General features: G+C 32.4%; 1 protein-coding gene and 3 long non-coding RNA genes across 4 annotated transcripts in view; 3 read left to right on the top strand and 1 right to left on the bottom strand.

The window, feature by feature from the left end:
- Window positions 1–27,319, top strand: part of LOC126741622 (ryanodine receptor) — a 249,779-nt gene that overhangs the window by 171,634 nt on the left and 50,826 nt on the right. Inside the window, exons 45-52 of the mRNA XM_050448136.1 lie at window positions 11,237–11,372; window positions 11,503–11,724; window positions 12,505–12,718; window positions 12,770–13,043; window positions 16,868–17,176; window positions 20,245–20,428; window positions 20,489–20,685; window positions 20,880–20,992. Of these exons, the coding sequence (XP_050304093.1) occupies window positions 11,237–11,372; window positions 11,503–11,724; window positions 12,505–12,718; window positions 12,770–13,043; window positions 16,868–17,176; window positions 20,245–20,428; window positions 20,489–20,685; window positions 20,880–20,992 (1,649 nt within the window). The remainder of the gene's footprint in view (window positions 1–11,236; window positions 11,373–11,502; window positions 11,725–12,504; window positions 12,719–12,769; window positions 13,044–16,867; window positions 17,177–20,244; window positions 20,429–20,488; window positions 20,686–20,879; window positions 20,993–27,319) is intronic.
- On the top strand, window positions 18,168–19,229 carry LOC126741648 (uncharacterized). The gene is made up of 3 exons (XR_007662255.1): window positions 18,168–18,508; window positions 18,563–19,044; window positions 19,103–19,229. It is a non-coding gene; the product is annotated as an uncharacterized LOC126741648 (long non-coding RNA).
- Window positions 22,846–23,957, top strand: LOC126741640 (uncharacterized). Its single transcript, XR_007662246.1, has 3 exons — window positions 22,846–22,971; window positions 23,072–23,267; window positions 23,477–23,957. It is a non-coding gene; the product is annotated as an uncharacterized LOC126741640 (long non-coding RNA).
- LOC126741655 (uncharacterized) lies at window positions 24,669–24,976 on the bottom strand. Its single transcript, XR_007662261.1, has 2 exons — window positions 24,859–24,976; window positions 24,669–24,796 (listed from the first exon to the last, which is right to left on the bottom strand). It is a non-coding gene; the product is annotated as an uncharacterized LOC126741655 (long non-coding RNA).

Raw genomic sequence — 27,319 nt, 5'->3', positions numbered from 1 at the left:
TCGGTAAATGGTAAATATCACCGTTTTTGTGAAAATTGACGAAAAGCAAGTTATGAGATACAAAAATGAATTACCTATTATTATTAATAAACAATTTAAAAAAATCTGGCGTAAATAGAAAATAAATGTTTAAAAAAAGTTAAGGTAGCCACTTTATTAAATTGGTACTCAAATTGAGGCATAAAATGTTTAAATGATTTTAAGTGTAATAAAAAACCAACAAATTAACAATTTTAGAAATGTAAACAAATTTTATTAAAGATTGGTATTACAAAAATAAACTTAAAATATTAATTGCTCAAAATGCCGGCCGCCACGATCGATACATTTATTGTATCTACGCACCATATTAAAGTTGACGTGGTTAAAAATATCAGGCGTGGTTTGGCAGCTGCGGAAATTCTGGCCACCAGGTCTTCTTCTGACTCGACTGGAGTTTCATATACGAGACTTTTCATATGCCCCCAAAGAAAAAATCTAAGGGTGTCAAATCTGGTGAGTGCGCTGGCCAGGTGGCAGGGCCTCCGCGGCCAATCCAGTGCCTTCCAAAATTCTCATTTATAAACTCGCGGACAATAAGTGAAAAATGAGCTGGCGCTCCATCGTGTTGTAGCCATAAGTTCTGTCGTATATTTAGGGGCAGATCATCTAATAGTTCTGGCAGTACATTTCTTAAAAAATGTAAATAAATATTTCCCGTTAAACGAGGAGGCAACATAATTGGACCAATTAAGCGTTCTCCAACAATGCCGGCCCACATATTGACCGAAAACTTATGTTGATAGCTCCTAAAATGAATATCATAAGGGTTTTCCTCACTCCACACATGATTATTCTTAGAATTAAAAATGCCTCCTTTTGTAAATAAAGCCTCGTCAGTAAAAGGGACATATTTTGGAAATTGAGGTTCTTCTGTACACCGGTCAAGAAACCACTGGCAAAAATTCACGCGGGGCATAAAATCATTGGGTCCTAATGATTGCACCTTTTGCAGGTGGTAGGGCCGAAGAAGCTGTTCATTAACAACGTTCCATACCCTAACATGATTTATATGCATCGCATCAGCTACTGCTCGAGTACTTACTAATGGGCTATCTTCAAATCGCTGGAGCACTTCTTCCTCAAAATCCGGGATTCGGATGTTCCTTCGCGCGCCATTATCTTGGCGTTTTATTTTACCGGAGCCAGTCTCTCTGAACCGTTGATTGACACTTTCAAAAAGTGTGTGAGCTGGGATTCGCCTTTCGGGAAACCGCTCTTCATATAGTCGAGAAGCACGAATCATTACATCGAACTTCCCCATAAATTAAAAGCATATCGGCGTATTCAGCAAAAGTGTAATCTTCCATTACTTAACCGTAATAAAAAGGGAATTAATATCATGTAAAAAATACTGACAGTGACAAATTTTAAAAATTCTGAAAGTGGCAATGAATTAGCATTATTATTATTATTAAAATAATTAATTCAGGTGCTGTATCTTAGTTTGGTTTTACTCAATTTCCACAAAAACGGTGATATTTACCGACTTTTACTAAGAGCACCTTTTTTAGGTAAAAAGCATAGGAACATCATAATCTAATGCCCAAACGGGCAGAAATTATTAGAAGTCTTAAAGAAATGGGCGTAAATTTACCCTCCTGATTCTGAAGCCCCTGGTAAATATTTTTTTTATTTAGTAGGTTCAAAAAAATAAAGGTACTAACAATAATTTACCTCCCAAAATTGGTTGCGGTAGCAAAAGTATTTCCGGAGCTATTAAAAAAAAACTAGTTTTTAAAGGTTATTTTCAAAGAGCTCTAGCTTCCTGAGGAAGCTTTTCCGGACCCATGTTTATATGAACTTTTGTTTTTCTTTTGACGTTTTCTATCTGCCCTAGAAGTTTGTAACATGATCAACGGAACACCCTGTATTATAGCATATTTGGGTTAAACTAAACTGCTCCACAGGAGTTAAGGATATTATTTTTTTTTTTGAGAAAAAAATATATAGGAATTCATAATTTTTTTTCTATTACTAAAAAAGGAAATAACTATTTGTCATGTAAACATAAACTTACTTTCTTATATTAAATAATTAAAAATAAAAAAAATCTCTTTAACAAGAATTTTTTTTTTTAATTTCAAATATATCTTTAATATCTAATATAGCCTCCATGCGCATCAATAACAGCTTGGTAATATCTCTGCATACTGTCAATTAGGTTGTTAAGCATTTCTGAAAGAATTTTATTCCATGTTATGATAAAACGGTCCTAAGCTCAGCCATTGTTTCGACAGCGGGTCTGTGTTCATCAAGCGTTCGCTGCAACATGTCCCAAGCGTGTTCGATGCGATTAAGGTCTGGAGATAATGGAGGGAGTAAAAGATGCGGAATTCCATTAATTTATATCGCATCAATAAGAGTTCTAACCCTGTAAGGTGATCTAAAAAACGAGGAGGTCTGGGGCAATAGCAGCATGAAATTGTAGTAAAATGTTATTAATGATATGCTGCCTGTTTTGTTCTGTGTTCATGTTTCCATCGTAAATGTAAAGGTCAGTACGTCCGTTAAAACATATGCCAGCCCACACCATTATTGAACTTCGGAAAGGGTAGACACGTTGAGCAGGTCGTCGATTTCTAGGTGTTCTAGGTAGGGCCCATATTTTAACTCTTCGACTATCCGAAAATCTGGAAATTAATTGATCTAATTTACGTGATTTCTTGCCCACTGTAACTTTTGCCGCATATAGTCTTGGGTTATTGGAACCCGCCTTAATAGACGTCGGGATCTTAAATTTATCCCATTTAATCGCCTTATTGTTTCTATTGAAACACTTGTTCGTGTAGCATTGAAAAGGCGCCGCGAAAGCTGCTTACACGCGGATAATAGTGTATCAAATCTCTCTTGTGCGGTTGTGGTATTCCTGGAGCCACCAAACCTTGGTCTTTCTAACACAGATCCAGTTTCATTAAATCGATTATTTAATCTACTTATGACACTTTGCGATACATTAAACAAATAGGTAACCTCTTGTTGAATACGATCACTTTGGAGCATGCCAATAGACCGATTTGCTTCTTTAATTGTTATTTTATGTCGCAACATTATATTGAAGAGATATGTACACTACAATACAGGGTTTCCATCTATAACCTAACACATTTTAACTGCTTATAAGTCGAGAACGGAAAATGACAACAATGTGCGGTTTTCACAGAACTTCATCAATATTTTTAAAGTTTTTTTTGACAGTGTTTCCAAGTTTCAAAATTTAACTTAAATAGGAGGAAAAAAATTGATGATTTTTAAAGGCCGAGTTCTCAAAAATTTTAAATGTAACACCCTGCACTTTTTAATTTCACATGAAAGCCTGTTAAATCCCCTTTCCGAAAATGTATAAATTGTCTTAAATTCATTATTTTTTTTTACAGAGCCAATTTTAGTAAATGACACCTTTTTGAAAATTTTCCTACAATAAATATCTACCTATTAAATAACATTCTCGGTATCAAGTGACAACAATAACAATTGTAGCTTGTCAAGGAGGCTGTGAGTTGCACAATTTGCTTTGTGGGCTTCAACTACTGTCAAATCTTTTTAACGTCATTCATGGGGAGGCCCAATAATTTGATTTCTATATACAGGGTGTTTCACTTTTTTGTAGCCGGACTTTAACAGTATTTAGAAAAATTAATTTTAAGGTAGGTTTCTCATATAAATATTGATCGTCAAACTTTTTGTTTCTGAGATACAGGGCGTCAAAGTTTCCCAAAAAAAAAAGTTTTTATTTTTTAATATCCGAACTATCAAAGATATTGAAATCAAAATTGGTATAAACAATTCTAGGATGAAGGGTCATCGTAAATAATGTCATGTTTCTACGTTGGCCAGTGGCGGAGATATGACTAATTAATAATGTTAATGTGACTAAAAAAGTAGCACGCCACTGGATTAAGTCGATTAAACGATCATTTCTAAATAGTGCATTTAATTGTAAACAAAAATGCCCTCTTGATATTTTTTCGTATCTGACTCCGTTTTCTCCTCAAATTGGGTTGTAAAAATCACTTAAGATTTGAAGATAAATTTATTTCAACCGTCTAATAAATCGCAACATAGAACAATACCACAAATACTTATAACTTATTTATAACAAACAACAGATTACAAGAACACAACAAACAATTAACAAATTTAAAGAAGGTGTTCGAAATGTGAACCATTTTCTGCAATACATAATTCACATCGACGAATAACCGAACGTGAAATGTTATTTATATTAATTTATTTTAATAATTTGAATAGTGTGCCATGAAATAAAAACAGAGTCATAAAATGTAAATGTCATATTAGTATTATCGTGTCAAATTGCAATTGCGTTCTCAAAAAGTGTTATTTGTTTATTTCTTCTTATCGTTTTTGTGTCAAAATGCCATTTATGTTTTCAAATCAAGAGTTAGCGGATATCCACTTTATTTATGGGGTTGCAAATTGAAACTCCGCAGAAGCAGCCCGGGAATATATGCGCAGATATCCGATTAGAAGGCATCCACATCCTTCTGTATTTGTAAGAGTCGATCGATAAATTATTGAGAATGGTTTAGGCAATGTACGAGGAAATGAAAATAATGTAAATTTTCGAATAGAGAGAAATAGGCAACAAATTTTGCCTGAGTTCAACAGAGATCCTACAACAAGTATTAGAAGAGTTTCCGCTGGTTTAGGAATTTCAGCTTCCCGTGTTTACTGAGTGTTAAGACGGGATCATAGACGTCCTTATCGTTTGCAGCCTGTTCAGGGATTACAACCAGGAGATGAAGAACAAAGAACTGCATTTTGTCGTTGGATTCTTAATGCAGTTAATAATACTCTAGGTTTTTTAAATAACGTGTTGTGGAGCGATGAGTCGTGCTTCACTTGGCGTGGAGTGGTCAATTTCCATAATCAGCACATTTGGGCGCATGAAAATCCACATGGAATTCGACCAAGAAACTTCCAGCATGAATTTAGTGTTAATGTCTGGATTGGTATTTATGACAATCGACTTAATCGGACCATATTTTTTGCCACCACGGGTAAGTGCTGCAGCCTTCTTGGAATTTTTAGAACGGGAGCATGCGAATATGTGGGAAGATATTCCTTTAAATTTAAGGAGACGGAGTTGGTTCCAGCTTGACGGTTGTCCTGCGCATTATGGGAGAATTGTGCGAAACTGGTTGGATACCCATTATCCAGAAAGGTGGATGGGTCGTGGAGGGCCAGTAGCGTGGCCTCCACGATCCCCAGACTTAAACCCCTTAGACTTTTCAGTATGGGGATTTTTAAAAGAAAGAGTGTATGCGACACCTGTTCCAACAAGGGATGACCTTATAAATAGAATTAGGATTGCTTGTAATGAAATAGTACCATTTTTAAATAACATTTCACGTTCGGTTATTCGTCGATGTGAATTATGTATTGCAGAAAATGGTTCACATTTCGAACACCTTCTTTAAATTTGTTAATTGTTTATTGTGTTCTTGTAATCTGTTGTTTGTTATAAATAAGTTATAAGTATTTGTGGTATTGTTCTATGTTGCGATTTATTAGACGGTTGAAATAAATTCATCTTCAAATCTTAAGTGATTTTTACAACCCAATTTGAGGAGAAAACGGAGTCAGATACGAAAAAATATCAAGAGGGCATTTTTGTTTACAATTAAATGCACTATTTAGAAATGATCGTTTAATCGACTTAATCCAGTGGCGTGCTACTTTTTTAGTCACATTAACATTATTAATTAGTCATATCTCCGCCACTGGCCAACGTAGAAACATGACATTATTTACGATTATGACCCTTCATCCTAGAATTGTTTATACCAATTTTGATTTCAATATCTTCGATAGTTCGGATATTAAAAAATAAAAACTTTTTTTTTTGGGAAACTTTGACGCCCTGTATCTCAGAAACAAAAAGTTTGACGATCAATATTTATATGAGAAACCTACCTTAAAATTAATTTTTCTAAATACTGTTAAAGTCCTGTTACAAAAAAGTGAAACACCCTGTATATTTTTGCATTTTTTAAAGATTTTGAAAGGTTTAAAGGGTTATGTTTACCACCCGGGAAAAGGCACGTTGCGTGTTATTATTTAGTGAATGCAAATCAGTTACGCAGACGAGAAGAAGATTTAGGCTGATTTTTGAAAGGGCTCCACCTTCACGCAATTCTATACTTCATTGGGTACGCCAATTTTCCCAGAAGGGAACAGTTAAAAGAAAAGTTAGAATAAACCTAAATGCACAAGATAATCTGTTGGATATTTTGCTGGTGAAAGAAGTGTTGTCCTTAAACAATAACCAAATATCTATTAGGAAGATAGCTCAAACGACAAATATGTCAAAAAGTAAAGTACATAAAATTCTAAAAATAATTAAGTTTAAACCCAACAAAATTCAAACTTTCCAAAAATAAAAAATCGCGCCCTTGAAAAAAGATATTTAATGTTCGAAACACTACTAGATCTTTTTAGAAATGAGCCGGATACTAATTTAATAATGTCTGATAAGGAAAACATTTCACATCAGTGGTCGAGTAAATAAGCATAACTGCCGAATTTGGGGAGATGAAAATCCTCGAGTGTATAACGAATTTAAAAGAGGTTCTCCTAAGCTGAATGTTTGGTGTGCAGTATCGAAATCTAAAATTTATGGGCCATTTTTTTTTCAAGAAGCAACAGTGAATGAAAACAATTACACCGATATGTTGGAAACATTTTTTTATCCTCAACTTCAGCAGGATGGAATTTTAGACGGTGCACCACCACACTTCTTCAGAGTCGCAAGGGATTCCTTAGATATTACTTTTGGAAACAGACGGATAGGGCGAGCAGGTCCAATCGAGTGGGCACCTTATTCTCCCGATCTAACCATTCGAGATTTTTGTATGTGGGGATATGTAAAAGACCGTTGCTACAATCCAACCCCAAGAAATTTGGATGAACTGCGCAACAACATAGTAATCGTTTTCAACAAAATTACACCGCAAATGCTACAAAACGCCTTCGGCAACTTATTTCTTCGTCTACATTTGTGTTCCGAGCAAAATGGGGGTCATATTCAGCAGCTAATTTATTGGTTATAAACTAAAATTAATTTCTTCAATTGTTTGTTGTTAAAATTGTTGTAAATAGTTGTAATTTAATACATAGAATAAATACTTTTTATAGACATGGCAATAGCGCAAATTATTTAATTATGATCATGCTAAAGCGATACATAGGCAATTACCAGAAAATGTTCATCAATCACCGAATATGTATTCTAGGAAAATTTTCAAAAAGGTGTCATTTACTAAAATTGGCTCTGTGAAAAAAAAATAATGAATTTAAGACAATTTATACATTTTCGGAAAGGGGATTAAACAGGCTTTCATGTGAAATTAAAAAGTACAGGGTGTTACATTTAAAATTTTTGAGAAATCGGCCTTTGAAAATCATCAATTTTTTTCCTCTTATTTCAGGTAAATTTTGAAACTTGGCAACACTGTCAAAACAATTTTAAAAATATTGATGAAGTTCTAAAAACCGCACATTGCTGTCATTTTTCGTTCTCGACTTATAAGCAGTTAAAATGTGTCAGTTTATAAATAGACACCCTATATTACCAAAGACATAATAAACTATAAATTCTGCAACTTGTTTCATTTTAATAAAATAGCAAAAATGTTGTAAATAAACAAAAAATGTTTGGCAGAATAACAATGTAAGTAAGTTTATGGGTCTATTTTGTATAAAACTAGTCACCAAAAATTTATTATCCTTAACTTTTGTGGAGTAGCTTAATTATATTACTTTTTAAACTTACTGCTAAGGATTTTTTGTATTTCTTTTTTCAGAAATTTTAGTTTTTTTTTGTGTTGTCCATTCATAGTATTTTCATATTTAAAGTTATTAAATGCAATTGAGTCCTTTTTATTGTTTTATACACGCCTATTTTTTGACATTAGCATATTTTGCGCTACTCACCTTCACAGTTATTGCAAGGAAATTTTTTAAAAGAATATTGAAAGGTTTACGAGCTATTTCAATATACAGTTTTATATTCAGGATAGTTATTTAATAGAACTCTAGGTCGAAGAGTTTTTGCCAATTAATACCATTTTTTGACACATATTGAATGTCTAAAATTAAAATTGAAATACCTAGATACCCACTAGCGTTAGTTCTTCTAGCTCGATAGTGAATCAAAGTTTTTAAGAGTTGTTAAGATGGTTTAAAATATAATTTTGTTTTTATTAGTGATATTACATATCTTTAATATAATATTAGATATGTTAATTTTTTTAAGCGTAATTTCCGAGCGTCCAAGAACCAGAAGGAATCATTAAAAAACAAGTCATCCAACGTGTTTCAAATAAGTTCCAGGATTCTTTAAACTTGGAAAGATATTTGTCCTCTTAATTCAAAAAACCAAAACAAAACAAAAATTGTCAACGGGACAAAAATAAGACGCCACTAAAAAGCACCCGATTCCCGGCGGTGATCGTGTATGTTCGGAGAAAAATTCGGTCGTTTGACGTGAATGACAAGAATAACGACACGAATGTTCCCGCGTTTGTTAGTTGTTTACTTACGTAAAAAAGCTCCAACTAATTTGATCAATTATTGCGATTATACTGAATTTGTTTCTTTGTGAAATATTGACCATATTGTTGCTTATAGTGTTTTAAAATAATACCTGAAAAGCTGTATCAATTCCAATTTAGCGATTTTAGCTGTAAAGATGGACGGCCCTACTCAAAACTATCAGAATCAGGACCAAACTATCAACAAAAATTTGTGCCACTTATGCAGTAAAATGTTTTCTTCCATTTCAGCATTGAACAAACATATTAAAGTTATTCATAAGCAGCAGCTCCCAGATAACCCAAAGTCACACATTTCTTGTCCCTTATGCAAAGAGACTAAGTATTCTTCCGAGACTTATTAAAGACTTGAAGCTCATTTACAGGTTAAGTCATGATATCAAAATAGAGTCCTCAACTTTCCATTTTTCCAGTGAAGAAACATTTGAGGAATGGTTAAGAGAGCATAGAATAAGCACAAACTATGCACTTGTTCGCACAAGGAAAATTGAAGACAAGATTAAAAAAGTATATTGTTGCAATCGAAGTGATCTTAGAGGTAATTTGTAGCAATTTCAATTGTTCATTATGGTATGTGAGCAAAGGAAGGGAAGCGATTCTGTTTTAGGTGAACTCCTCGGGCAATGTTCTTTCAATAATATTGAAGCTAGCCATAGTCTAGAAATTGAAACATTTGTTAATGAAAAGACAACTAAAAATCAACAAGTAGCAGTACAACGATTGAACAAGCAATCAACAAGAGAAATTGAAAGTGTATCAAACTTTTTAAGATCTTTAAATGATGAAACTTATGATAAGTAAGTTATCTTTTTATAAAATTATATAAAATATATTAACATATACCTGTAAATGTCTAGGTGCATGAGACAACTGACATCAATGATGGAACAGATAAATAATACAAATACATAAGTAAACGAAAAATGGACAAACAGGTTTATTTTCCATCAAAGAAGAAGAAGGAGCAGTAAATAAAAATAATTAAATGTATATTTTTTCTATTTATCAGTATTTTTTTTATATAATAGTAGGTATATTTTTATAGGTTTAACTATATATGTATGTATATGTGTATTATAATTTTTTATGTAAGTTTTAGGCAAATATTTGAAGTAAATATTTTAAGTTTCTTGCAGTTTCTTCTTATGAGTATTAATCGAAACTGCGAATTGTAAATTAGTATTTTAGCATAAAATAATTAAGTTTCTTTTCAAATCAGTCATATACATGTCTTTGCAGCATTTATAAAATAAAAATTGTTAATATATGATACATTTATATAACAGTATAACTAATTAAATCCGTTGTGTTTTCACTTACCAAAATTACCTCTCTCCCTAGGTATAAAAGTTATTTAAAAAAATAGGTACTTATTTCAAAAAGATTAATAACATTTATATATTTAAGATTAAAATTAAAGTACGATACTACAATATTTTATAAATTATGTTTTCCATTTATTTATTTTTTTCTAAATATACAATACCCTATTGTTTAAGTTGGGCTTTTCCTTTTGATATGTCCACATATAGAGAACTTAAAAAAATAATAGTTATTTGTATAACGAAAGGGAGCAAAGTGCATAATTTCCTTAAGTGGGTGAAGTTTGATCCAGCAAAAGCATCCACAGTGGGGAAATGACACTGCTCCTACAGTGCATAATTTTCTACTTTCATTCTTATTAATAAGCACAATTTAATGTAAACATTAATTTCATAAAAAATAATAAGCAAGATATAGTCAAATAAAAAAATTCAATTATGCAGGGAAATAAAATTAAAAATTTTCTTATAAGGTAGTAGAAAAATAAATTTTTCAAATAACACTTCCTCAAAAATAAACTATAGTAATTTTAAATAATATCCAAAATCAAATAAATCAATGTCCGCCCAAAGAAATTTTTCAAAATATTTATTAAAAAAAAAATAATTCAATTTCCATTCCATTGGATCGTTCAACCAAACTGCATTTTTTTGATACTTATATTAGGGTATTATGTATAAGATTAATAATTCAATTTTCTTGTTTGCATCCTTTATTTATATTTAATTTATTTAAAGAATCAATAATTATTATTATTCCAGAAACGCTTTTTTTTAATTTTAATTCAATTATTATTCCATTAATTATTCTTATTGCCAGAAACCGTTGCTTCTAGCAGCAAACATTGCTCTTTTGTTGGTTGCCCGCCATTCACATATTTAAATATCCGAATGGGACAGTCGGAGATAGCCGAATGATGACGGGAATCGGGTGCTTTTTAGTGGCGTCTACAAAAATATAAGTATTGGCAAGTGTCAAAAAATATCACAAATCGGTTCAAGTCTTGTCGACGTTTTTTATTTACTTATCAGACACTAAAAGCGGAAACAAAACTTACTTTTTACAGCTATGCAGAACATTTTTATTGAATTAAATCTTGCAAAATCTTGACACATTTTGAGTGACATTAAAAACAATTAACTTTAAAACAGAAATACCAAAAACCAATCAAGAGACGTTAGAAAATGTCGTAAATCTATGATTTAATTTTATTTGATTACTAAATAATTTGAAAGAATCACTATTGATTTAATTTTGTTGATAATTTCAATTTAGTGCATTTGATAAATTAATTTCAGGGAAAATACAGTCACTTAAGAGGTACCCACTTAAAAACATCTACCTCTCTATTTTACGTCAACGCGGTGCTACTCCCAGTGTTAACCGCGATGTTCGATCATTTGGCAAACTGCGAATACGGCAGCGATTTACTGTGTAAGTTATAAAGTAAAGTTTAAATGTTAGCTTTAAAATGCACTTTATCAAATAGGTCTATAAGTCTTTACTTTTTAATTAATTTTTTTATATTTTAAACCCGCTAATATCTATTTTCTTATTATTCTAGTGGATGAAATCCAAGTAGCATCCTATAAAATTTTACAAGCGATGTATCATTTAGGCACGGATTTAACTCTCCATCGAGATCGGAAATATTTGAAAAATGAAATGGAAAAATATAAACCTGCTTTAGGATCGTGCTTGGGAGCGTTTAGTTCGACTTTCCCTGTAGCCTTCTTGGAACCACATCTTAACAAAAATAATCAGTTTTCGTTACTTAACCGAATAGGTAAGGAATTTTACAATTAGTAAATTGATTGGTGAACTATTTTTATACTATTAACTTATTTTTTAAATATATATTGTATACTTATTTCAAAATTAATACTCGTATTACAAAGGCATTTGAACTATGTAAATGGCAATTATTAAAAATAAATTATGGTTCTTATAATATATAAATGCTGGTGTGTGCAGACAGGATTACCTTTTTTTGGAAGTGAAAATAAGCGAAAAGTAATCAGTTTCGTATTTCTAAAGAGTATATTTTTTCTTTAATCAACGTTTTAATACGATGCATCTAATGGAATCCAAAACTTAATTTTTTTTCTTGTTCTTTTGATCATTTAGATATAAGATATTACAAGCAAAAGCGTTCTAGTAATCCTCTAATATTTTGTACCAATCTACAAATGCACAAAATAGTAAAAGTTTTGGTGTGAAGAAAACATTATAATAAAACAATGAGCAATTATGAGTCTGATTGCTTTTGAGCGAAACACATTTTATTCCGGTATTTCAAATAATTTTTTCTTTGAATATTATTAAACTTTGCTTGATACGGAGATTTTAATCGGACATTTCTAAAATTCTCTAAAAACCCCTTCTTAAATTAATTTAATTACATCTAATCGGTAATTTTTCTTTAAATTACTTGTTAAAATATACCCTTAAATATTCATTAGTGATACACCACTATTTTTTTTCTATTTTAAATCTTAAAAAGTTTCTCTCTAAGCAGGTAAAAGCCAAAAGAATTAATATATATTAAATAAGTTTCTATTTGAAGCCGATCATTCACTGGAAGCTCAAGACATAATGTCTAAAATGGAGCAATTCATGCCCACCTTAGAGGCCGTTTTATCGGAAGTTGATCAATTTGCTGAGAGTAACAGGACGTATTCCGATGACCCCCATATAATAGACGTTATAATGCCAATGTTGTGCTCCTATTTGCCTTTCTGGTGGTCCCAGGGACCTGATAATGTCAGTCCTACTGGCGGGTAAGAATATTATCTCACAACACATACGAAAAGTGACATTTCATTTCTAAGGTCTTATGTGTCTATGGTTACGGCCGAACACATGAACCAGCTACTTAAAAACGTCTTAAAACTTATCAAAAAGAACATTGGCAACGAAAATGCTCCTTGGATGACTAGAATTGCCGCATACACTCAGCAAATTATCATAAATAGCAGCGAAGAACTGTTGAAAGACTCCTTTTTGCCATTGGCTGAAAGAGTTAAGAAGCGCACTGAAGCAATGTTCCATAAGGAAGAAAGCATGAGAGGTTTTATTAAAAGTAGTGCTGAGGATACATCACAGGTAGGTTTGTTTCTTTTGAAGTATACAGGAAAAGGGCGATTATTTGTGTGATTTTTTGGTGTATTTGGTTTTTGGTGGATTTAAGTGTAAGGTTTGCTAACGCTTCTTTCTGAAGGTGTTCAGAATGTTCGTTATAAAAAATTTGTATGGAAGGGTAGAAAGAGAAAATGTATATTAAACTAAAATAGGGCACAAGAAGGGGTCAAAAAAAGTCTTAATTATCCAGAAAGTTCCTATTTATTGGCTACCAGTTTCGTGACTTCCGCATGTCACATCATCAGGCCAAGGACTAAAGTAAAAAGACATATATATACAGATAAAAGACATATAGGCTAATTATTGAAGACGCAAATTAAGCAGATCGTTTCTTAATGTTATTATTTTCTATAAAATTAAAAACCTTAGTATCGTACTCGACTTTATTCAATACAACCACACAGTTTCCTTTATCTGCTTTGGTTAACGTTAAATTAGAAGTCTTAATTTTATTTTGAATTGATTTTATTAAATTATTATTAAAGTTACCATGCAAAGGTGATTTATTTTGTTTTTTAATGTTTTTATATTTAGTTCTTAATAGATTTTCACACTGTGATCTGATAAGATTAACATTATCGTTTTCAAGATTTTGAAGAATTGTTTCAGTTTCGGTGTATATAAACTTTCCTGTGAGTGTGGACATTATTACATTGGATGAACAAAACGAAATTTTAAGAGCAGATTTGCAGAGCATAATAGATGTATCAGACAACACAATTCGGAATCTCTTTTTGTTAAACATAAAATTGAAACTGGACATTGTACAGATTTTAATAGTAATTTTAAAATAATTCATCGTTTACAGGATAATCGCCTTTTGAACAACTTAGAGTACTTAGAAATTCAAAGATCACTTAAGAAAGACCATCACAATTCCTTAAATATACAAGTTTACATAGGAGAAAATAACCTAATTAAAACTTTATTTGACTAATAATTATTTATTAATGATCTACAGCCGTAGAGCCATCTATCGCGCGTCTAGGCAATTTATATTTATAAGATATATAGTACTGTAAGTAACCTATATACACGAATTGATGATTGGTTTGTAATTAGATAGATGTCGTTAAAGATATTGTTTGTTTGAATAAATTAATGTGTCGTCCGTTTTTTTACGATTTTAACATTGAAAATTATATACACCTACATACACGTATAGTACAGTGTTGATCTTGGGTTTGTTATTTGTTTATACTAATGTGGACGTAATTTTTAAAAAGTTTTTATTATATTTGTGTTGTCCACGTACACTAATATAAATGTCCATTGTGTTTCTATGTGTTTTAATTTTATGATGTTGACAAATCTCATTTTATAATTGTAAGTACCTAATAAGAACATAATTTGTATCGCCAGAAAAACGTTGTATTTTCTATTATAGTTTAAAGTTGTAATGTCTTCTTTTTACTTCAGTCCTTGGCCTGATGATGTGACATGTGGAAGTCACGAAACTGGTAGCCAGTAAATAGGAATTTTCTGGATAATTAAGACTTTTTTTGACCCCTTCGTGTGCCCTAAAGAACTTCCAGAATATGGACAGGATTCTCCTTAATATATAAATTAAAATAATTACGTTCAGTTGCCTCCCAGTGGACCTTATTAACTTAACATATATTTAAAAAAAAATGAGCGGTTCTTGCTTTTAAAAATATTTGTTGCATTAATTAACTATAAATGCTCTCATTATTATGTTATTAAAAAGTATAGCATATAGTTTAAAAGAGAGGAAGCTAACATGGAGAGTTACCGGTCCTCTAAACTTGTAGTGGTTTAGCTTTCGAAGAAAAATGTTATGAACAACGCAATGGAATGCCTTAACCAAATCACGAAAAACTAGTGCCGAACACCATTGATAAACGTAGCTTCTCGAAAGCGAAACTGGCACTTGCTGAAGCTGCATTTTTTCTCATTAAATGAGAGCATATGCTTCTTGACAAGTTTTTCTATGATTTTAGACATTTTAGATAAAAGGAAACTAGGCCGAAAGTTGGAAGGAACATCTAGTAGACCCTCCTTGTGAATGGGGATAATTTTGGGTCTTTTAAGACCCAAGAGGAAAATCATCCCAAGTCTCCCAAGACCTAAGACTCGAGTAACGTTTTGGTTTTGGTATATTTATCAACCGTATATCATATACGATTTTGTTTACAAAAGGCAGGAAACTTCGGCATTTCAAAAAATTGACACGTGGTTTACATATCTAGTTTTTAAACTCGTTTACTATACACGAAATATTTGACGAACGTTTTTTGAAAAATTCCACATTTTGAAGGTCGATATCTCTGCTTCTATAGGCACTATCGGGAAAATTCGATGGTGTTCTCTTAATTTTATTCTTGTGATTACAACGAGACCTTCTCGAAGGTCGTAGCTCTACTAATAACCGACATCTTGCATCTTTGTATTTTAGGGCTCAAAAAATCGTTAAAAATGGTATTTTTACGAATTTTCAAAATGTTCTCATCCCCTTATTTCTACTCATCTAATTATAACCTGGTGTTCTTTTAATGTTGAGAATAACACGCTGATATAGTTAGTTCGATATAAAAAAATCATCGTTACATTTAGTAACTTTCTTTCATAAATTGACATAAAACAATATATCAAGTTTGCGATCTAACCTCAGTGTCCGTCATGAAAAAGATGACATATGAAAGAAAATTCATAAAACTTGTTTACAAAATCCTACAGAAAAGGACAGAAAAAAAATAATAAAAAGAAGCAACAATAAGAAAATTGAATAAAAAAATCGAGAAAGCTAACAAGCATTTAATAAAAAAATTAATAAAATAGTGGTGCTTATTTTTTTCGATATAAGTAATAAAATTAACCTTAAAAACGTCTTTCTTTCCTCTCCAAACCTGAAAATTTCCAGTATAGAGTCTATAAATCTACATGGATCTTAGGATCTCTTAGATTCTTCAAAGAATGAACTCCCACCATCCGGAAAATTCAGACCATATCTTCTTAATTTCGTTCTTGTCATTACGACATGATCTTTTGGAAAATTGTAGCTCGACTAGAAACCGAGATCTTGCATTTATCAAAAAAATCGTGAAAAACGGCATATTTATAAATTTTCAAAGTGCTCTCATTCCCTTATTTCTACTCATATCCAACTATATAACCCGGTGTTTTCGTAATTTAGGAGTTAGAAATAAAACGCTGATACAGTTAAATTTCTGAAAAAAATGTAAACTTTGAAAGTCGATATTTGGGCTCTATTATATCGCATTTATTTCCGGTAGTAATCGCCTTAAAATTACGGACAATTACGACGTCAACGGCGTATGAAAAGACCAGAAGAAAATCTAAGGATAAAGCTTAAGGTCTCCAATTAAGAGTTTCGGTTTATCGAGATCCTCCGTAAGACGGGAAGTCGAACAAGTGATTCTGTTTTTTGTCTTTTGTTGGTCAGGGCAAACAGAAAAACCAAGGAAAAAGTGAAATAAAAAATATAAGGGATCACGAACAGGATCAAACAACCAATTTGTGTAATTAGCTCTAGTAACTCATCGAAAAATATAGTATCGACACTGAGGAAGCGTAGCCTTCCTGTGTGACCAGAGTATCTTTTGCGATTTAACTCTTCCTGTTAGCTTTTTTTCTTTGAAATTAAATTTTTTATTGATTGTCTTTTTTGTTAGTCTTAGCAAATTTAAAATATTTTTGTCAAAATAATTAAGTCACTCGAAGAATCAACCTTTAACGTTTGGCAACATACTTTGAACATCTAAATACATTTGGATCAACGTAAAACTCACTTCTTTTAACCATTTTAGATCGAAACTCAAATCCAAGAAGATTGGCATCTCTTAGTACGCGATATTTACTCGTTTTACCCGTTGCTTATAAAATACGTCGATCTTCAAAGGAACCACTGGTTAAGGCACAACGTAGAAGAAGCGGAACACCTTTACAATCACGTGGCTGAAATTTTCAACATTTGGTCGAACTCGCAGTACTTCCTCCGGGAGGAGCAAAACTTTATTTCGGCCAATGAAATCGATAACATGGTGCTTATAATGCCTACTGCTACCAGGAGAACGGTTGTGACCGATGGAACTCAACCGTCTGTTGGAAAAGTTAAGGTAAGCTTAAGTCTTAGTATAAGATTTTACTTCTTTTTAAGTAAATTAGATTTATGATGCAAAATCGATAAGAAAATGTTTCAATTCATTACTTATACGTCTTAAGTAATTTCACTCGTTTCATCATAAGAGAGTCGAACAAATGAAAAAAAATTGGTAACATTTTATGTCGGCTTAAAGTGTAATTACAGAGAATTCTAGTAGAGAACTTTTGTTGCAAACATGTGTTTAATTTTACTCCCTATACCTATATTTAAGTCTCTATAAGTGTTTAGCTAAGTTAGTTTCCAAACTTTTGATCTTCTGCAGAAGATGCTAATGCATATTTAGCGAATTTAGCAGGTAGAACATTAAATAAAGTGTTCAGTTGTTGGCAAAATTATTTATAATTAGAGAGTTGCTAAGTTTGGTATATTGTCTTTGTATTGTATTTTTTATATACAACTAGAAAAAACATTAAAAATATTTATTGTATATTTCTGAAAACTACATAAAAGTTTCTTATTAGCAAATTTTTTAAATTATCTCATGTGGATTTCTTATTTTAAGTATTTTTACTTTATTGAAATTCAATTTTTATTACAATTGACTCTCATAGTAAAATGTCTGTATTTCTCTGCAAATATTTTTTAAGCATTTTTTATATTTCTATTTTTGCATTTTCCTCATATATACTCGCCGGCACAAAATTCCGCCACCCTGAAATATTGGCCAAGTTTGATGTTTTATAAATTTTTAATTTTTTATCAGATTCTCACGATTTTGCCATAAGTTTTTAGATACATTTGTTGTGATTTTTTTAAATCATTTTGTAAAGTAGCATTTTCGATTAGGCTATATTATACAGGAGTAAAACAAACTGTTGTTTTTTCTCGTAATTTTAAAAGACCCAAAAAAATTTAAGCAAAAGTTATGTCGCCCGTACTCTGAGATTTCCGCGGTCTTCAGTTCGAGATGCCTGAAATATGTATTTACAGACGGGAATCTTTACTAGACGACAAGGCTCTGGCAGAAGGAGAATGACCACTGCAGCTGATGCAGCTCACTTTGCCACCATTAGTTCTTTAAGAGATCGAAGATCTACTGCTGTGTGTCTAAAAAATGACTTGCGAATACTTCATGGAGTAAGTGTAAGTGAAAGAACGATACGGAGAAGATTAGCAGAAGCTGGACTTTATTCATGAAGGCCAGCAAGATGTCCACAATTACTTCCTCAGCATCGACAACACCCACTGAGGTTTGCAAGATCGCATTTTAAGTGGACTCTAGAACAGTGGGCAAACGTACTATTCACAGATGAATCCAGGGTTTGTTTAAGGACGCCGGATGGTCGTGAGTGGGTATACAGACGTAGAAATGAAAGATATGCTGACTGCACCATTTCAGAATAAATCTCATATCGTGGCGGTTCAGTCATGATTTGGGCGGGTATTTCTACTGAAGCACGCACCAATCTTGTATTTATTGAAAATGAAGCTCTAACCGCCCGCCGTTACATTGAGGAAATCCTTCAAGAAGTTGTTGTCCCATTTGCTCCATTCATTGGGAACCAATTTACATTAATGCATGATAATACAAACCTCACATTGCACATGTAGTGAGCGAATATCTGGATGAAGTTGGACTCCCAAGATTGGAATGGCCCGCATGTAGCCCAGATCTCAACCCAATAGAACATCTTTGGGATCAACTTAAAAGGGCCGTTCGTCGTCGTCCTGTACAACCACAAATCTTGCAAGACTTACGACTAGCGCTGATCGAAGAATATGAGGCTATTCCTCAAGAAAGAATAAGGACCTTATTCTTTCGATGCCGCGAAGACTGCAAGCTGTTATTGCTGCGAGAGGAGGAAATACACGTAAATACACGTAAAAACACAAAAATTGTTTTTTTTTTAATTAACTAATAATTAATTAAAATTTGCAGCTCGCAGCAGAAATGAGATAATGGAATGAATCAAAAATCGAAATGTTTAGAATACATCAAAGATTACAAGGAACAGTATGTAAACAGAATTATCCACCTTAATTTTCCTACAGGGTCTTTTGAAATTACGAGGAAAAACAACAGTTTGTTTTACTCCTGTATAATATAGCCTAATCGAAAAATGCTACTTTACAAAATGATTTTAAAAAATTACAACAAATGTATCTAAAAACTGATGGCAAAATCGTGAGAATCTGATAAAAACATAAAAAATTTATAAAACATCAAACTTGGCCAATATTTCAGGGTGGCGGAATGTTGTGCCGGCGAGTGTATTTTTTTTTAAGTAAAGTTATTATAAAAGGGAAAATTATTTCGCTTCTCATAATAAAAACATACATTTTTCAGTTAAAGTCAGTTTACGGTATTACAATTCATAATTTTCATTTGTTCATATCATATAATCATATCTTATTAATTTTTAAAAAGAAAGAAGTACTAAAAAAATTAATCATTATACATCTTGCATCCGATATGAAATAATTATTTTAATTTTATTTTTATCAGAAGCAAGAATCTCTGGAAAACTTAAAGGTATTACGTAATGGTTGGATAGATGGATAGAATAGATGCTTGATGTTGTTTAAAATTAAACCTTCTTCAATGATTAGGCATAAACCTGTAAGAAGCGTAATACTTAAAAACTATTTTTTGTATTTTACTAATATTTGATGCTGAATCGGAGCCAAGCGTAAAAGCATAAAATGTAAGTGAAGGGTGCCTCATACAGGAGAGGAAGAAAAGTTTAAATGGCGTTATTTTCTACTGTTTCATTTTATTAGGATTTTTTTACAAACATTTTAAATTTGGCCGCCTTTGCGGTGTAGACTCTTGACTCCGATTAAAAAAATATACCAAATTTCATTATTTATTTATGTTTTATTATAAAAAAACAATTTGAGGTGTCTCAATCAAAAGGCTCATGTTGATCAATTGATTGGATTATGAACTTATTTTGAGGCAAGAATTACGTTCCTTAAAGGTTCACGCCTAGCTTTAAAACGCCGTGTATATGATCTGCTAGGATTATAGAAATTTTGTTCAAATATTAAATTGTTTATAAAACACATACTGTTGGTTAGAAGAAGAAGAAACATCGCGACAAGAAACGAGATAAGGATAAAGAAATTCAGGCTTCTCTTATGGTAGCCTGTCTGAAACGTTTGCTACCAGTTGGATTGAATCTCTTTGCCGGACGGGAACAAGAACTGGTGCAACATTGTAAAGACAGATTCTTAAAGAAGATGCCCGAGTACGAAATTATTGGTAAGTGCCTATATCGTATTGGGTAGATATCGTAATGAAAATAATAATTATTCCTAATAGATTTTGCCAAAATTCAACTCACTTTGCCAGACAAAATTGATCCTGCCGACGAAATGTCTTGGCAACATTATCTGTACAGTAAGTTAGGCAAAAAAGCCGTGACTGTTAATACTTTGGACAGCAACGGGAAAAGTCAGTTGGAAGAAACCGTCGAAAGAATCGTTGCCATGAGCAAAGTTTTATATGGGTTACATATGGTAAGAGGAATTTATTGCCTAATAATATAATTTTGACTGTTGAACTTATTTCCCTTAAAAACCGTGTAGTTTGAGAAAATATAATATCAATTCAATTTTCTTAATTACGTTTTTACAACCGTTCAATTATTTATTTTCGTATATTAAGATTTACATATTGAGTTGCGATTTATATTATTTTTGCCTTGCACCAGATCGATCATCCCCAACAACAGCAAAAAGGTGTTTATAGATCTATCGTCTCTATCCAAAGAAAGAGGGCTGTATTATCCTGTTTTAGACAAGCTTCTTTGCACAGTCTGCCAAGGTTCGTTTTTCTTTTTCGATTTATTTTGTGTTGCTATTTTAATTTTTTTGACTTTCACACATTTTAATCCTAATGTTTTTACTAATACCATAATAAACCAGACGAAAAATTTTTAAAATAAATCTCCCCACTGGTTTATTTAGGCGAAGAGTGTGACATTTATAAACATTGTGTTTTTATTTACTACTAACCCAAGGCGTCAAAACCGAAAGTGGGCAGAGACGGTTGGAGGCGAGTACTCAATGCTGCTCGAAAGAGGGCGGCACTTGCATGTCTTAGGTGTACTCCGCTGTATAAGTTAAGCAGGTGTGTTTGTGTGTTTTTTACTAATTATATTATATTTTGTGTTTGGTGTTTATACATGTTTTTACACATCTTAGTGCAATCTCTTTAAAACTATAATAAAATATGTTTTACACTAAATTATTGCAGATTTGTAACATTTATTAAAAAAAGATTAGTTTATTAATTGTAACCTCCTGGGCTATTTGTTTGAGGTATGCGATTTCCTCTGCAGTAAAAATGTCTGTAGAAACATCTTTAATCCTATTTTATATATAATTTTTATTCTATAAAAATGTATGTTTAATGCACGGTATACTTAGTTATATTATTTGTACTGGGAGTGTAAAAGGAGTCTCGAGAATAAATAGCTGTGTCCGGACTTTGACGATAATTTGATTTTTCATTTGTTTTTGGGATTGACTTTATTTATTTAATTTATTTATTTCATTTCTTGTCAAATTTCCATAATATATTAATATTTGAAGCCCAAAGAGAGATCCTGAAGATAGTGCCAGTTGGACTCAAGTGAATTTATCGTAGTGCTAGCGGTACAAGAAAAAAAACTGCACTTTGTGATACAAGCAAGCCACTTTGCACAGGTGTAATATGAACCTAACAGATTGATTTGACCCATAGTTCTTAAGTTTTCATCACTTAGGATTTTGGTTTGGGGGTGGAGGGGGTATATTTTAAAAGTAAAATATTGAAATGAGTAAGTACATCTAGAAAGGCGTGTTTAAAATGGTTATCGCTTTATTTGTACCTTCGTAAGGCAATGCTAATGTCTGAATACACAAACATTCACCGGCAGACGAATTACAGCGCCATTTTTCAAAATGGCGGCGAAAAAAGTAACATTTGTCAACATCTCCAAATGTTAATGTGTTAGGTATCATTTCATAGGTTTTTGAGGTCGCTGAATACGTTTTTGAGCATAAAATTGCGATTAAATATGCTTTTGAGCCATATAGCAACTAGTATGGAAATTATTGTAGTAGTATAGGTAGAAAAGTTTATAAAGAACCGGCTGCTCAATATGCGCACAAACCCATTTTACAACACAAAATCGATAGAAAATCCGGTGGCAGAGAGAAAAGACGACCGCAATATATTTTCTCTCGCTTCTTATTAAAGAAACCGCAAGAACAAAGCAGCCGCCGTACTTCGTTTCTTTGTACCTGCCGGGGATTTAAAGCCTATGACGTAGCCTGAAGGCCTACTCAGTGTCGTCTCGTACGGGAAGTGAGTTAATCATGTTATAAGGCATTTAAAATCTGTTGTGTGTTTTTTTTTAAGTATAATAGTGAAATAGACTATAGTTTTGTAGTTAGACTATCCGATTTTTATTGTAAAAAGTAAGTAAAATTGGTTTAAATTATTCAATTGTCTAATAATTAAAAAAAAAATATTAAAATTAATTACTGTTAAAAATTATATTATTTAAAATATACTTTGATTTTAAGTGACAAAATAATAGGTATTTAACTTGTATATATATGGTATATATGTACATACAGCCTAGAGTGTGCATGTGTATATAAATTTTTTTACTTTCTAATTTTTTTTAGATGTCACCTAAAAAAGTAGGCAAACAAGGACAAATAATTCACAGGGAGAGAGATTATTTCTAACGTGGCAGCTTTTATGAAAAAAGAAGCAGAGCAAGGAATTACTATTCCTTTGAAAAATGTTAGGTAAGTGAACAATATAAATTCATATTTTATTGTAGGATGTTTTAAAATTTTAATTTTTATTGTATTGATAACTTACAATAATAGTATATAATTATTTTAGACAACGTACGTTAGCTGCCACTCGAGTATCCCAGTCAACTTACAGAAGAGTGGTTCAAGAGTCAGAAGATATAGAAAATATACCTTCCTGTTCCTTTACCAGTCCAGTGGTAATATTATTTTGATCCAAATTAAAGATATAAAACAAATAGTGTATGATTTCTACATAGTTGAAAAAAGAAGACCTACTCTAAAATGTAAGTACATTATATTTTAGTCAGTTGTAAAACCCAAGTAATTTACTTACCCTACATTGCAATATAATACCAGAATATTTTATTATTTAGACAAAAGTAGTACCTGTTAAGTATTTTTTTGGGTTTGACATAAAATAACTATATGGAGTATATTTATTTATTTACATTTTTAAATATAAACTTATTATGTTATGTTATTTTCTTTCCAGTAATACTTCAAAAGCTTCTTGATCGGGCGATTATTCAAGGCCCTATAAGTACACCAACCTTATCAAATTTGCTGAAAAAAATAGTTGACTGGCTCAAGGAACGTAATTTTACATTTGATGCAAAACTCACCAAGACAAAGTTATATGAAATGAGTGTCTGAAAATAAAAAAAGTATCTTGTAAAAACCAAGTTGGACGACCTAATGGAAAAGCATGGACACATTGTGTTACGTTTGCCTCCATACCACCCAGAGCTTAATCCGATAGAAAAAATTTGGGCAACTGTTAAGAATTGGTGGCAAGCAGAAATTCCACTTTTAAATTGGCGGATGTCGAAACTTTGACAAGGCAGAAATTTGCGGTAATTTCGAATAATGAGTGGATAAATATTTGCAACCATATAGACAACATAGAAAAACAATATTTCGAAAGTCATCACCTTTTTGATGAAGCATTGGATTCTTTAAAATTTACAGTAAATACAGGCTCATCTGATGAAGAGATTGAATGGTCTTCATCGGATGAATCTGATTTAGGTTGTAATACACTATCTGATAGTGAATAAAAATATATAATATGTAAAATAATGAAATAAAACTTTAAGCTTATACCAATTTGTTTCTTTACAAAAGTCGTTTAAAATACCTAATCCTTAAAAAAATGCGAATAAAGAATAATTTTCAGCTACCTATTTGAAGTCCTGTTTTAAAAATAATTAGCGAACTGCATCCTCCTGTAAGTAAAACTATTTTTTATTACATTTTTTATGGGCACATCACAATGCTAAAAAATATAATTTTAATTCTTCCACATTTTTTTAAACGAATCTCGGAACAATTAAATGCAAATTTATGCATTCTTAGTTGGTATTTCAACTAAATCAAACGCACTTATAATATCGCTAGCTATACCTACTAAAAATCTAGGGCTATTTAAACTCTAGTACAAATAAATATTAATAATTTCAACAAGTGTGCCGCCTCCACTGTCTTCAGACCTTGACATGTCATCTGACCCAATCGATAGAATAACGAGATGCGCGGATTTTGCCGCCTGTTGATGTCACCGGTTCTTTATAAACTTTTCTAACTATAAATACAATTATTATATTTTTGGCAACCATTAAAACTATGGTTGCAAGAAAAACAGAGGGTATATTTCAAAAAAATAATATTAAGGTAATAATTATAATAAGTATTAAGTATACATTCATTTTTATAATATAATTTTTCATATACGTCAATATATTTTTTTTTTTTAATTAAAATCGAAAGGTCGACATCTTGGTTGGGATCGGTTTCTGCCTCAGGACTGTTAAACCTACGAGTAAAAGAATAATAATTATAAATAATATTAAAAAACTATCAAAAGGGCTTATAAACCTCTGGTTTTGGCATTGTCCTTTGCACTTCTTACATGCCAAAGTGCAGGGCAGCTGGTATTGACGGCAGCTGCACCGTTGACTTTCACATCCTTTAGTGCATCCACAATTGTCAAGGGAGTCAAGTGTGTGTGTCACCCTACACACACTCCAAATCTCTGGAAGAAGGGTCCAAAACGGTTTAAATTGTCCCTTATCTTTGGTCCAACCCCACAGTGTTGGTGAAGGAGGATAGTCTGGTTTAACCTTAATAGACCTGCCCCAGATGTGACCTGTCTGGTAGGCAGATCGTTTGATGTGTTGAATAAGTGCAGCACGTGTTGGAGGGATGGCATCGTCCGTAGCAAGACAAGCCTATGTAGAGCGGCAAAGGAGACTCAAGTCTCTTCTTGTGTCGAACAACTTCACCACTAGGCATCTTTGAGAGTTGGTTGATCATAATAAGCTGACATATTGTGATGTGAGCTGGTTTTGTAGCGTTACATTCAGTTATTAAGGAAGATCCATATAGTAACGTGCTTACGGCCGCTAGCAATGGTCCCGGGATGGATTTCTCCTCGCAATTCTCTTCAAAATCGCCACTAAAAGATATTGATGTATTCGATATACATCTTCTCAAATTAAGGGTGAAACGGTAAAACGCGAGTGCATCTTCATCCTGGTCTTCCTCGACCATGCCCTTAAATTGATTTACGCCATGAGTAAGAAGAATGTACTCTCTGCCTGACTTTTCTGCTTTTAAATTGGAAAAGTGTGACAAGATTTTCTAAGCGCGTAGTGTGTTCCTTTCGCAAATCAGTCGAGGTGACGCTCTGCAATTCGGCAAGTCGAGATAAGTACATTTTTGTTAATATTCCCACGCGAAAAACGTACTTAAAAGAAATTGACAGTTTGTTTTGAATAAAAAGAAGGAGGTCTGCGAAAGCAATACTTTCGCACAAAATATAATTTTTTTCCCGCTCGCTGGCAGATTCTGCCCGGCGTCATCGATTATACAGCCGAGTCAAACAAAGACAATGATATTTAGCTTCTTGTACCACTAAATCACCATTTACTTCCAAAACAGCAAGGAGGTTCGTATCATTTAGGATCTGGGCACAGCGCTTTACCTTAACATACAAGTCTTTGGTCTCGCACCGTCTCAGAGGCTTTCTCCAAGTTTCCGGACCACTACACAAGAAGCATACATCGTCTTTGGTATTAATTTGTATGATGCTGGTTGCCCTGTTACCATCTGACCTCGTAACAGGATGATTAATAACATCTTCTTCTGACTCTTGGGACTCAGGGGACAAAATTTGAACAAGAATCTCATCAAATTTTGGTTTCAAAAATTTTAAAGTACAATTCTTCTGCCATTTAGCACCATTTTTTAAAAAAGATGCAAGGATTCCACTACCCTCGTCTAAATTCTTAACGTCAAGTCCGCATGGAAGTTTATACTCTTAGCCCTTTAGTTTTTCCAGATTCGACGCAAGAGATGCATAGCCAAACTTCTTCTTGCCACTACCGGATTATTCAATGGATCAATGGACAAGTTCACCAATGTCCAGCGATCTGGCATATGCAACATAAAGTCCAATTAAAGGGAGAAACGGCAACAATATCAAGGGGAATAAAACCCGCCACCACTAACTTTCCATCCGCCATAACCTAAAACATGCATGTCTTATAAATAAAAAATAAATACAGTGCTTTTTCAAAACTAACCACCTCAAATATTGAAATAAAAATAAACAAAAACAAAAAAGTCGTGGATGAGTTTTAAATCCGGTTTTATTGTTGTATGTTATATTTATAGGTGTCACTTGTGTAATACATTGTCTTTGTTTATTGTCTGTTTATTAGTTATTAGTACATAATTGTTTTAATCCCATTTTTACGTAAATCGTAAAAAAAAACGCACCACTTACCTTGTATAGATAAACAGATCTATCGTTACTTCTAAATCTTAATTAATATCTAGAAAATAACACATAATAAGTATAAGTTTAACAAACTAAACTAAAAACACTCCGCATATAATTCTAAAACAAACAAAACTGAGCAACGATCTCATTTGCGCCGCAGAATATTGTACTATGCGAGCGGCAACCTGCAAATCGAATTGGCGGAAAGTTGCGCGCATAGATAGGTACTCTAAAGGGCTCCATACACCTCATTTTTTTCATAGATTTTAATACATACTTAGGTCGTATATAATCGTATTTTTACCATTAAAAACGTATTCAGGGACCTCAAAAACCTATGAAATGATACCAAACACATTAACATTTGGAGATGTTGACAAATGTTACTTTTTTCGCCGCCATTTTGAAAAATGGCGCTGTAATTCGTCTGCCGGTGAATGTTTGTGTATTCAGACATTAGCATTGCCTTACGAAGGTACAAATAAAGCGATAACCATTTTAAACACGCCTTTCAAGATGTATTTACGCATTTCAATATTTTACTTTTAAAAT

Source organism: Anthonomus grandis, chromosome 1 (assembly GCF_022605725.1).
Source record: "Anthonomus grandis grandis chromosome 1, icAntGran1.3, whole genome shotgun sequence".
Classification (NCBI taxonomy): Eukaryota; Metazoa; Arthropoda; class Insecta; order Coleoptera; family Curculionidae; genus Anthonomus; species Anthonomus grandis.
The sequence above is the reverse complement of the archived record's forward strand: the minus strand, read 5'-3'. Positions and strand labels throughout refer to the sequence as shown.